This window comes from Maniola jurtina, chromosome 11, assembly GCF_905333055.1.
Source record: "Maniola jurtina chromosome 11, ilManJurt1.1, whole genome shotgun sequence".
NCBI classification, from domain to species: domain Eukaryota; kingdom Metazoa; phylum Arthropoda; class Insecta; order Lepidoptera; family Nymphalidae; genus Maniola; species Maniola jurtina.
Window position 1 is genome coordinate 12,262,160 of NC_060039.1, and position 11,748 is coordinate 12,273,907.

The 11,748-nt window shown below is 36.7% G+C and overlaps 2 protein-coding genes across 4 annotated transcripts in view; one reads left to right on the plus strand and one right to left on the minus strand.

The window, feature by feature from the left end:
• Positions 1-11,748, plus strand: part of LOC123869436 (kinesin-like protein CG14535) — a 460,509-nt gene that overhangs the window by 12,898 nt on the left and 435,863 nt on the right. The window lies entirely within an intron of this gene.
• LOC123869444 (juvenile hormone esterase-like) lies at positions 5,009-11,050 on the minus strand. 3 transcript variants are annotated; one of them, XM_045912368.1, is made up of 5 exons: positions 10,980-11,050; positions 10,515-10,658; positions 9,486-10,068; positions 5,376-6,102; positions 5,009-5,200 (listed from the first exon to the last, which is right to left on the minus strand). In XM_045912368.1, exons 1-5 carry the CDS (start codon positions 11,037-11,039, stop codon positions 5,035-5,037), a joined length of 1,680 nt encoding a protein of 559 aa, XP_045768324.1. In that variant the 5' UTR covers positions 11,040-11,050; the 3' UTR covers positions 5,009-5,034. The 3 variants fall into 3 exon arrangements, with proteins under 3 accessions (XP_045768324.1, XP_045768323.1, XP_045768325.1); XM_045912367.1 differs by lacking the exon at positions 9,486-10,068 and having other exon boundaries at positions 5,376-6,688; XM_045912369.1 differs by lacking the exons at positions 5,009-5,200; positions 5,376-6,102 and adding an exon at positions 7,713-7,886 and having other exon boundaries at positions 8,759-10,068.

Here is an 11,748-nt window from a genome sequence, read left to right on the forward strand (position 1 = left end):
TAGTAAAAACCAAGATAGCGAATTTCAAAATGGCTGCAATACAAATTCAAATATTCAAAAGTACTGAGTGTTATATCTTGCACGACGCGATGGTACGGAGCCCTTGGTATGTGAGTCACACTCGCACTTGACTGGTTGTTTTATTAAATTTTCAAACAGAATTTTTAGTCTGATTGCTCATATTTGGAGGGTTGTTTGATTCGATTTTCGCGAAACAGAAGGAATAAATTAACGAAAGATTGACAGCTTGACAGTTTTTTTACTCTGATATAAATACACGGGAGTTTACCTATGTATTTTTGGTTGTGACATTGTAGCCGTCAAATCCCTTTGGAAGGACCGATTTTAGTTCAATCGCTTGTTTGTTTGAAGTTTTAAATTTAAAATTATGTTTTGTCTGAGCCGAAACCCTGGGTAAGTATATTATATTCATGCAAAAAAATGAATGCACACGTTTACTCGCAATTTAATCCCAATGGTAAACGCTGGCGGTCTTATTAGTAGGAGGTCCCGGGTTTGGAATTCGCTATTCTGGTCTTCAGCTGAAGCTAGTTACCACCCTACCGGCAAAGTCGTGCCAAGCGATTTAGGGTTCCGTTACTATGTTGTGAAAAAACCAAAGGGTTTAATAAAACTGCCATACCCCTTTCAGGTTAGCCCGCTTCCATCTTAGACTGCATCACACTTACCACTAGGTGAGATTGCAGTTAAGGGCTAACTTGTATCTGACTAAAAAAAACCTTAATCGCTGACTTAGTATGTAATCTGCGTATGTGTCTGTCACGCTTTTAATTTTTTTGATTTTTGCAATGTAGTCGTACCCTAACCCACAGGAGCGTGCTAACATGTCAATCAGCGAGGGTAGTTACCCACTACAACGTTGGATACTCTCTTCAACTCTAAAATAAAATCGCACCCTCTTTAAACAAACAAAGAAACTCCAATTTGGATCCTTGTTGAATCGATGTTTGAATTTTTTATTAGTTCTCCTTTGTGAACTCCGGACTGAATCGATTCTAATTGAATTTTTGAAAAGCGGATTTGGAAGGCGAAAAAACTTGTTGTTAGGTTTATTGTTATCCAAGTTCATTTTAGGGTTCCGTAGCGTAATTTAGTGGTAAATTCGAAACTTTGATATTATAAATGCATTAATTTGACCGTCTGTATAGCAGCCAATGTATGTATGTAGTACTTAAGTGTATTTATCTTGGAAATTTTTTTTTTGGTAGAACAGTTTTACTTAGAATATAGGGACCATCCCTGTAAGTGACTAGTATTACTACTAGTACTAAAAAGTTCCCCCGAGATTCTTAAAAAACCTAAGTCAACGCAGACGAAGCCTCGGACATCATCTAGTACCACAAAATTCATATTATTATATTATGTTGTATTTATATTTTAAAAGTCCAAACTTTTTACTCGTGTTATGATGAACGAATGAGGGACTTATTAAAGGCATAACGCATAACTGAGTAGGTTCCTTCGGCAGTGGAGTGCTGCAGGTGGGATGGGATGACTGTAACGTTGTAACTTGTTCCTTAAAAATTAAATAAATATTTAACGCGGAACCCGCAAGCTTCTTTCACGCCGGTCGGGGTTTTTCATGCTTCAAACTGCAGTGCGCGTGCGGTGGAAAAGACGAGTAAAGGCAGGATCGACCCACACCCGGGACTTTTATTTACCTACTCCTGTGACGGCCTATCCCGTCACAGTGGCGCCCAACGTGGGGCCCGACGCTTCCCGACGCGTGGTGACGCGAAAGCTCAGCGATTGGTCAATTTGTGACAGCTGTCAATCCCTTTCGCGCCACTTACAAAGCACAGGACCCTACTCTAGAACTCTGAGTTCAGATTATTATCTTAAGTCGTGATCGTTGTCAGTGTGATCACAGCCTTAAAAGTCGCTAGTGCGATTTTACCCTTATGGCAGTGTTTTCCAGCGGAATACGCTCGTTAAGGCGTATTTTGTTTTAGTTTTACAGCTGGAATTCGGGTTAAGTTGATAAATATGCCTTGATCATAGGTCAGGTTATAATAGCCAAGTTATTAAGAAAATGCAGTACAAATCCTATTGTTAATTCTTTTTTTTTTTTATTAGCCTGGGTCCTAGTCTAACCTAAAATCTAAATGATGCCCGCGACTTCGTCCGCGTGGATTTAGGTTTTTAAAAACCCCATGCGGATTCTTTGCTTTTCCGGGATGAAAAGTAGCCTATGACAATTTCTATGCAAGCTACCTTTGTACCACATATAAATTGGTTATATGGATGGGCCTTTAAAGAATCCCGTGGGAGTTGTTTGATTTTCTGGGATAAAAAGTAGCCTAAGTCTTTCTCCGGGATAAAAGCTAATTCTGTGCCTATCAAAATCGGTTAAACTGTTGGGCCGTGAAAAGGTAGCAGACAGATAGACGGACAGACACACTTCCGCATTTATAATATTAGTATGGATGGATATTCGACAAAGATAAGAGCTTTGAATCTAGATCGATCGTTGTCAGTGCGATTAAAATGTCGCTAGCCCTGTTTTATCCTTAGAGTTCGTATTCACTGAAGTGGAGCTGAATAAGGACGTGTGTTTTAGAACAATCAGGGTATTGAGAGATAACGTGATGAAATTATCATGTCATCTAACGTCCGCCCGCTTCAGTGGAAACGCACCCTTAACAGGGCTCTCTCCGTCACTCGTTTCATACAATCGTAGTTCCAATTTCATTTGAATATTAAGCAACCAAAGTCCATGAAATTTTGCAGACATATTCTAGAAACTAATATCTATGTCTGTGGTTTTCCAGATTTCTCTTAAAATATTCAGTTTCAAAGTTACGCGGTCTTAAAAATTTACATACAAATATTTGAGCCCCTGTAATTTTAAAACTACATATTTTTAGAAAAATCTAAAACACCACAGACACAGACATTAGTTTCTAGAATATGTCTGCAAAATTTCATGGACTTTGGTTGCTTAATATTCAAATGAAATTGGAACTACGATTGTATGAAGCGAGCAGAAGCGAGTGACGGAGAGAGCCCTGTTAATGCGGCGTTTACTCAACGGAATACGCTCGTTAAGGTGCATTTTGTTATAGTTGTAGTTAACAGCTGGAATCCAGGTTAAGTTGGTAACAACTATGCTCTGAATGCTGTTGGTGTAAACTTTGCGGTTATGGAACTGCCTAGAGGGAACTTTTCATTTTTGTAAAGAAACTTTTTCTCCTTTTTCGTGAATGAGGCAGGTAATTTTGAAATGTTGCCGGCCAAGTTGTGAGCTTACTTACCTACGGGGTTGATGTTCTGAAGATTTAATGCAGAGAATGTTTTTATATTAAGTTTATTATTGGACAAATTAACATCTATTAGCACTAACATGATACCTAAATGCAAAAATAGCTTTGTCTGTTGGTTACCTTTTCCGCCTCTGAACCGATTTCAAACAAGTATGGCAAGGAGATAGCTTGCACCCTAGAGAAGGATAAACATGACAGATAGGTATAATAATTTTTATCCCAAAAATCAAAGAGTTCATTCGGAATTTAAAAAAAACGTGACTCTGTGTGGCGAAATTGCGAGCATTAGCTTTTTTAATATCATACTAATACTATGATTGCGAAAGTGTTTGCGTGTTGGTTTGTTCTGTAATCAAACCGTAACGGAGCAATGGATAGTTAAGGACCTGGAGAGTGACACAGGCTATTTTTTATTCCGGAATATCAAAGAGTTTGCACGGGATCGACGGACGAATTTACAGGTATCAGTTGGTAATTTATGAAAACTTCGGGTAATCTATCCTCCAGAATAAGTTTTTATTAGTAGTGATTTGTGGTGCTTGCTCTATGGATCTCGGGGGGAACCTATCTATCCGCCTATGGTTCTATTTGAAGGTTTGCGTATTTTTTGACTACCATACCATAACAAAATACCTACAAACTGATCTAAGTTTCTATAACAAAACCCCCGACATAAAAACCTCTATAAGAAAGCTTGAAAAGAGCTGATAACTTTCAAACGGCTGAACTGATTTTCTTCGACTAGCTAAGAACACTCGATCAAGCCACCTTTCAAACAAAAAAAACTAAATTAATATCGATCCATTCGTTTAGGAGCTACGATGCCACAGGCAGATACACAGATACACACGTCAAACTTATAAAACCCCTCTTTTTGGGTCGGGGGTTAACAATAACAACATTTTAGTACTCTAACATCTTGAGTTTTGAAGTACCTTGTTCCTAGATGCACTTCTTTTTATTGCAGCGAGTAGTGAGAGATTACGTGTCTAGAGCTTTCTACCGGGTAGTAGGTATATACCTACTCGTAAACGTGTGCAGGTTTTATCCCAGATGGAACATTCTACTGTACAATCTTTCAAACATTAACCATAGATGCAATGATGTAACCGACTGTCCTACCCATAGAATAATGGGGTGGCTCTTTCAAAATCAATAAAGCTCTAGATTGTTAGCAGCCTAATTAATTTTTAGATGTTTACAAATAAAAGAAAGGAAAATAAAAGAAAAGTTGCCCTTAAAGTTTACAAGAGTTAGGGTGTTTGGCAGGGGGTTGCCACGACACAAAGTGTCTGGTGATGTCTAACACTATTCCGAAGAAAACATAAAATAATAGACCTTATACTTAGACTTAACACGTGAAAAAAAATACTTTATACAAAGACTTTATACGTAAGATTTTTTACACCTTAGGTATTACCTTTTAACTCCCAAACCCACCATGATCCAAACTTCATAGTCGCTGATCGTTCCTCCTTGTGTTGGGACAATACGCAGAAACTTTCAGCTTTTATAAAATAACGAAGGTCTGGCACGCGCTCGCCGAACATTAGCTGGAAAACCACACGCCTTATTTGGAAGAATTCAGTTTTCTGTGAAGTCATTGGATTTCGATGAAATTAATTTTTTAGCAACCGCCGAGTTTCTTGCTAGTTCTAGGAACGACATTCTGAAAAAGTGGTAGGTAAATTTGACTATCCAAGTATTTGTAATAGTTCATTAATAAAACAAATTTACTATATTATTTATTCTAAAATGGTATATTTGTTAGTTTATAAACACTTTCCCAGAAATTCATCGTAGACGCTTTTGGGTTGGTGCGTAGCGTTAGACCGTTTCCAACGTCCAAGTATATAGCGGATTCCGGATCATACGTGGGCCAGACTACACCGAGCGACGCGTCGGGCGTGGGGTTACTGTTAACAAATTAATTTTGATTATTTTCTTTAATATATCAAATTCAACTATCATTATGTGGAATTCATGAAATGTTTTAAAGGAGTAGTCGAGTTTTAAAAAACGTACTTCATCTTGTTAATAAAATTAGATGAAACTGAAAAAAAATATGTATAAACTATCTTGACTACATACCCAAATTTTACGAAGTTAGTATACAGGGCACAGATCTGTTGAATCATTTTGTAGGAAGTGGCATTATTATTGACCGGGAGATTCAACACATTTGGGTTAAACACGTAAAATAGATCTTCAATGTGTGAAACTCCTGTTAATCCATATCTCCTACCTGGTTGACTCAAAACATTGCGTTCAGACACACTTGAAAATTCAAACAAATATATACGACCGTTTCTGCCATTAGATAAACGCCTTGCGTATCTAATTATAGGATAAATAAATAAATCTGTTTCATAGCTCACGAAAATTGGTATCGTATTTAAAGACCTCAGCGGTGACCCAGTGAAGTGTTGTCTGATAAAATCTGCCAGTTGCAAGTGGAGCGTCGGTGTTGTTCGATATAAAATATCTCTTGGCACTAAAACTTCTGGAAATCTGCGATAATTTGCGAAGATACTTGAGTTTTCAAGAAACGGTACAGCAATTAATCCTTCGTTTGAAGTGTAGCCTAGTAACATGTCGACGTCATGTTGTCCTTTCTCAATCAAAGTAAGGGACGATGCAGTTAAAAATCTCTCTTGACCAAAATCTGTTTCAACGACTGGCACAACATAATATCCTTTCGTTAAAATCTGAATATAATCTTCCGCTGCTATAACAGAAGAATTCGTATTAATCAGTAGTCGAACAGGCACAGTTTGGAGAAATTTTAAGAGCGCTGAAGTTGATGTAGTCTCGAAACCTAGCTTTTTACCAAGCTCAAAGGCTCTCCGTCTTTGTTCAAATGCTGTTATGAAATCGTTTATTGGCACTCCACTCGTTCCTATGGCTCTACGAAACAACCCTTTAGACATCGGCGACAGTGCGTGTAAAGCCACAGAAGAAGAACCCACGCTTTGCCCAATGATGGTCACCTTGTTCGGATCTCCACCAAAGTTTTTTATATTTCTTTGGACCCATCTTAACGCAGCTACTTGATCTTTCATTGCTGCATTTCCTGGCACATCTGCAGTATCTAACACCAGAAATCCGAGATTGTCAAGTCTGTAATTTATTGTAACCACAACCACATCTTTTTGATCAATTAGAAAATCGGGTCCATAATAATCATCATTACCAGATCCGGATACATAACCACCTCCGTGAATAAAAAACATAACTGGTGAAAGAGAGCACGGTGGTAATTTTGGTGTATAAACGTTTAAAAAAAGGCAATTTTCGCTTCCAGGTATGTACATATTCGTAAATAAGAAATCAAATTGGGGACAAACACTCCCATGTTTAATTGCTTTTCGAATTCCTCTCCATGATCGTGCAGGTTGGGGTGCCTAAAAATAGTTATAGGTATGTTACTGGATTATGATTAACTACATAAATTAGAATTAAGTATTGCCTGCGGGTTTGCCTGCATGAAATTCGGATCGAGTTGTACCTACTTATCTAGGGTTAATAATGTTTTGTATATGTACGGGTGGGATTTTAATCTATAGTACAATATGTAATTTTCAAGTGATGCGCTTATGAGGAAATAAATGAACAGTAAATTTATACATATTATATTTTAAAGATACAGAAACCACGTATCTATAATATAATCAACAAACACAATTTTGTACAAACACAGTTTAAGGATATGACCTAGGACCACAGCGAGACCCACAATAAGAATTTCATTTTGACTGAAGATCTGGGCCAATATTAAGTAGATATAATTCAATAATGGCTTACCTTAAACCTCCTTTTGCCAGTAGGTGGTGCCGCGTATGGAATCCCTTTAAAAGTGTGGAATGATGTATCTCCTGTGATTGTCCATTTTTGTTCCCCTTCCAGTAACCCTTGCTCTACTCGAACAGTCACTGCGACTACATCATGCTGAATTTTTTTTTAAATACTTAATTCAAAATGTATCTTAAATATTATTCTTAATTCAAAATTTAATTAGTTGAAAATCCAAACAAAATCTTACCCATATTAACTTTACAAGTATAAGTAAAACTACTGTGACATACATTTACGCTTGTCTCTACAAAAATATTCCAGCAAAGTTGCTTTACTTTATTTTAAATACTGAAAATATCTAAATGATGACACTAATGACACGTATACGATAAAATTAATGACACGTATTACGTGCATAGGTAGTCAATTAGCATTTTAATCTATTGAGTCACTGTTCAGTAGTTGTTATTCAAGTGAAATGTTTAATCAATTTTTATAGTGTTAATATGAAAGTGTGTCTGTCTGTTACCTTTTTACGGCTCACAGAGCTGATCTTGACGTAATTTTGCTTTATTATCAGACATTACATCTATATTATAATTGTAATTTATAAGTTTCTAGGGTTCCGTGGCTCAATAAGACTAAAATCGTATATCTATTAGTTTATAAACGCTTTCCCAGAAATTCATTGTAGACGATTTTGGGTTCGCGCGGAGTGTTAGGTTCTCTCCAACGTCCAGGTATATAGCGGATCCCGAATCATACGTGGGCCAGACTACACCGAGCGACGCGTCGGGCGTGGGGTTACTGTAGACAAATTATCGCTTTTATTAAAAATATTACCATAAAACGTATAGCTTAATCGAATTATTTTACAAATAGTGATCACATGGTATGGAGGCATGGAACTAAACTAAATATACTATATAAAAAACTAGAAACGTCACACTTTACTTTATAATAATAAATTTCAAATGTCTCTAGTTTGTGTGATACAAGTGTAAATTAAAAATTTATAACACCCCCGACAAGTGAAGGTTACAGTAATAACTAGAAAAGAGCTGATAACTTTCAAACGGCTAAACCGATTTTCTTGAATTATAGCTAAGAACACTCTCGATCAAGCCACCTTTCAAACAAAAAAAACTAATTTAAAATCGGTTCATTAGTTTAGGAGCTACGATGCCACAGACAGATACACAGATACACAGATACACAGATACACAGATACACACGTCAAACTTATAACACCCCTCTTTTTTGGTCGGGGGTTAAAAATGTTTTCTTTTGGGTAAAATAGGCGTAATTCCAAACGTCGATTTGAATTCTCCCTTTGCCCTTTTTTGACTAAGAAATCTTGTATATCAAGCAAAATTCATTCACACGGTCTCTTTCGGGATGAGGTGCGTGTAGAAGGAAAGGATGACACACTCAGATAAAGTTATTTCCTTCATCTGTGAAAACGGCACTAGATACCTACCAACGATTTGTTGCTACCGAGAACGGGGCTCTTACGAGTAAGATCGAAAAGTATAGGTTTATTGTTGAAGTATGTTCCCCTGGTCGCGAGTGATATTCAGCTCTTACCTCGTTTATTTTACTAAACTAGGCACTTAGTTTAGTTAAATCTTGTTGCTAAAAAAACTGAAAAAATTGTATAAACCATCTGGATTACATACCCAAATATTGCAAAGTTGGTATACAGGGCGCAGATTTGTTGAATCATTTTGTAGGAAGTGGCAGTCTTATTTACCGGAAGATTTAACGCATTTGGATTAAACACATAAACTAGATCTTCTAGGTGTGAAACTCCTGTTAATCCATATCTCCTGCCTGGTTGGCCTACAACATTCCGTTCAGACACACTCGAAAACTCAAACAAATATATACGACCGTTTCTGCCATTCGATAAACGCCTTGCGTATCTAATTATGGGATAAATAAATAGATCGGTTTCGTAGCTCACAAAAATCGGTACCGTATCTAAAAACTTCAGCGGCGACCCAGTGTAATATTGTCTGATAACATCTGCCAGTTGCAAATGGGTCGTTGGTGTTGTTCGATAAAATATATCTCTTGGCACTAACACTTCTAGAAATCTGCGATAATTTGCAAATATATTTGAGGTTTCAAGTAATGGCACAATAATTAATCCTTCGTTTGAAGTGTAACCTAGTAACATGTCGACCTGCTGCTGTCCATATTTAATCAAACTAAGGGGTTCTCCAGTTAAAAATCTCTCTTGACTAAAATCTTTTTCCACGACTGGAAAAGTATAATATCCTCTTGTTGTAATCTGAATATAATCTTCCGCTGCTATTATAGTTGAATTAGTATTGATCAGTTGTCGGACAGGTACGGTTTGCAGGAAGTCTAAGAGCGCTGAAGTATTTGTAGTCTCAAAGCCTAGCTTTTTACCAAGTTCAAAAGCTCTTCGTCTTTGTTCAAATGCTGTCGAGAAATCGTTTATTGGCACTCCACTCGTTCCTATGGCTCTACGAAACAACCCTTTCGACATCGGTGACAGTGCGTGTAAAGCTACAGAAGAAGAACCCGCGCTTTCTCCAAAGATGGTAACCCTGTTCGGATCTCCTCCAAAGTTTTTTATATTGCTCTGAACCCATCTTAACGCAGCTACTTGGTCTTTCATTCCTGCATTTCCGGGCACGTCTACAGTATCTAAGACCAGAAATCCGAGATTATCAAGTCTGTAATTAATCGTAACCACTACCACATCATTTTGATCAATTAGAAAATCGGGCCCGTACAAATCATCATTACCAGAGCCGGTTATATAAAGACCTCCGTGAATAAAAAACATAACCGGCAAAGGAGAGCACGGTGGTAATGATGGCGTGTAAACATTTAAAAAAAGACAGCCTTCACTTCCAGGTATGTATATATTAAGGAGTGGGTCAAACTGAGGACAAACACTGCCATGTACTGTTGCATTTCGTATTCCTTTCCATGACCGTGCAGGTTGAGGTGCCTAAAATTAGATACTGGAATTAATATTATCAAATTTAGACTGCGACTTTGCCTGCATAAAATTTAGGTCAAGCTGTATTCTGGTTGCTATGGGTTTGCATATGTACGGATAGGGTTTTGAGGTTTACTAATATGTTATTTTCAAGTGACGTACTAATAAATAATAAATACACAGATAATTTATTAATAGAATATTTTGAGGATTCAAAAACGTCATAAAAATTCAGGATTCAAAAAAAAAAAAAAATTGTGCTTTGTACTATCTATATAGTAGGTACCATACCACAATCGTACAAACACAGTTTTCGAATAAGTTCTGAGATCCGCAATAAAAATAAACTAAATTTTTAAAGGTAGGCCTGTAAGAATGAGTAATTTGTTAACGCAGAAGAAGATATCGGGTCAATAGTGGCAGACTGATTAAAGCTATGCTAATTAATAGCTTACCTTAAACCTCCTACTGCCAGTAGGCGGTGCTGCATATGGAATGCCTTTAAAACTGTAGAACATTTTATCTCCCGTTATTGTCAATTTTTGCTCCCCTTCTAACAATCCTTGCTTTACCCGCACAGTCACAGCGGCTACATCGTGCTGAAATATTTGATACTGTTTTTAAATACTGAATTCAAAATTTAACAAGTGTAAATTAAAAATTTATAACACCCCCGACAAGTGAAGGTTACAGTAACTAGAAAAGAGCTGATAACTTTCAAACGTCTGAACCGATTTTCTTGGATGATAGCTAAGAACACTCTCGATCAAGTCACCTTTCAAACAAAAAAAACTAAATTAAAATCGGTTCATTGGTTTGGGAGCTACGATGCCACAGACAGATACACAGATACACACGTCAAACTTATAACACCCCTCTTTTTGGGTCGGGGGTTAAAAAGAAAATAAATCTATACTTACGCATATTATTTTTCCAAGTATGAATATAACTAGGATCACGTACATTTCTTGACTTTGCATAGAATATTCTATAATGGTTAGTACATTTCATGGTTTTATAAACAGTCAAAATATCAACATGATAAAAGTAATATAGGTACCTGTTGCCTGCAAAGGTAATTAAGATTATAAACGTAACTATTGTATAAAATGGCTTAACTCATGTTTTTGTCGGATAATTCCAAAACAGTACCGTTCTCTAACTTTGAAAATAATACCGTGAGTTCTGCATGTTTGGATTACTTGAACGGTGCCAGCGATGAAAACCAGCAGGAGCTGTCTGGCGATGTAGAAGAACCACCTAATTTTTGACTTCAACCCCCTCACATAATTACTTCTGAACTCTTCGTTTGGTATTTAGCATATATGATTTTCAACTTATTATAAAGTTTTGTACGTTATTAGATAGCTAAGAATGTGTAAAAGATTTAGAGATTATCTGCAGGCCAAAAGTTTATGTAACTCTTAAAAAAATAGCATTTTTGGCAAAGTAACTACGTAGAAATTATGACTCTGGTACATATTCGGAGCACTAACATGAGAAACTATGAGAATTATTATTATTTTAGTACACTTAATTATTAATTAAGATGTCTGCCACTAAAAAATGAAAGTAAAAGTTGGCACTATATCTTACTTTTGTTTAATAAATTTTTAAAGAAACAAATACGTATTTTTTCTGAAAACGATCAATAACTCAAAAACGGGCCCTTTTTGCCCATAGGTGTTA

Bases quoted from the DNA above. Each gene is read 5' to 3' on its own strand.
- LOC123869444 (XM_045912367.1), bottom strand. From the start codon at position 11,039: ATGCAAAGTCAAGAAATGTACGTGATCCTAGTTATATTCATACTTGGA. The intron at 6,689-10,514 runs GTAAGCTATTAA...AACTATTTTTAG, and splicing joins CTGGCAGTAGGAGGTTTAAG to GCACCCCAACCTGCACGATC. The intron at 5,201-5,375 runs GTATGTAGTCAA...ATTTGTTAACAG, and splicing joins ACTAACTTCGTAAAATTTGG to TAACCCCACGCCCGACGCGT.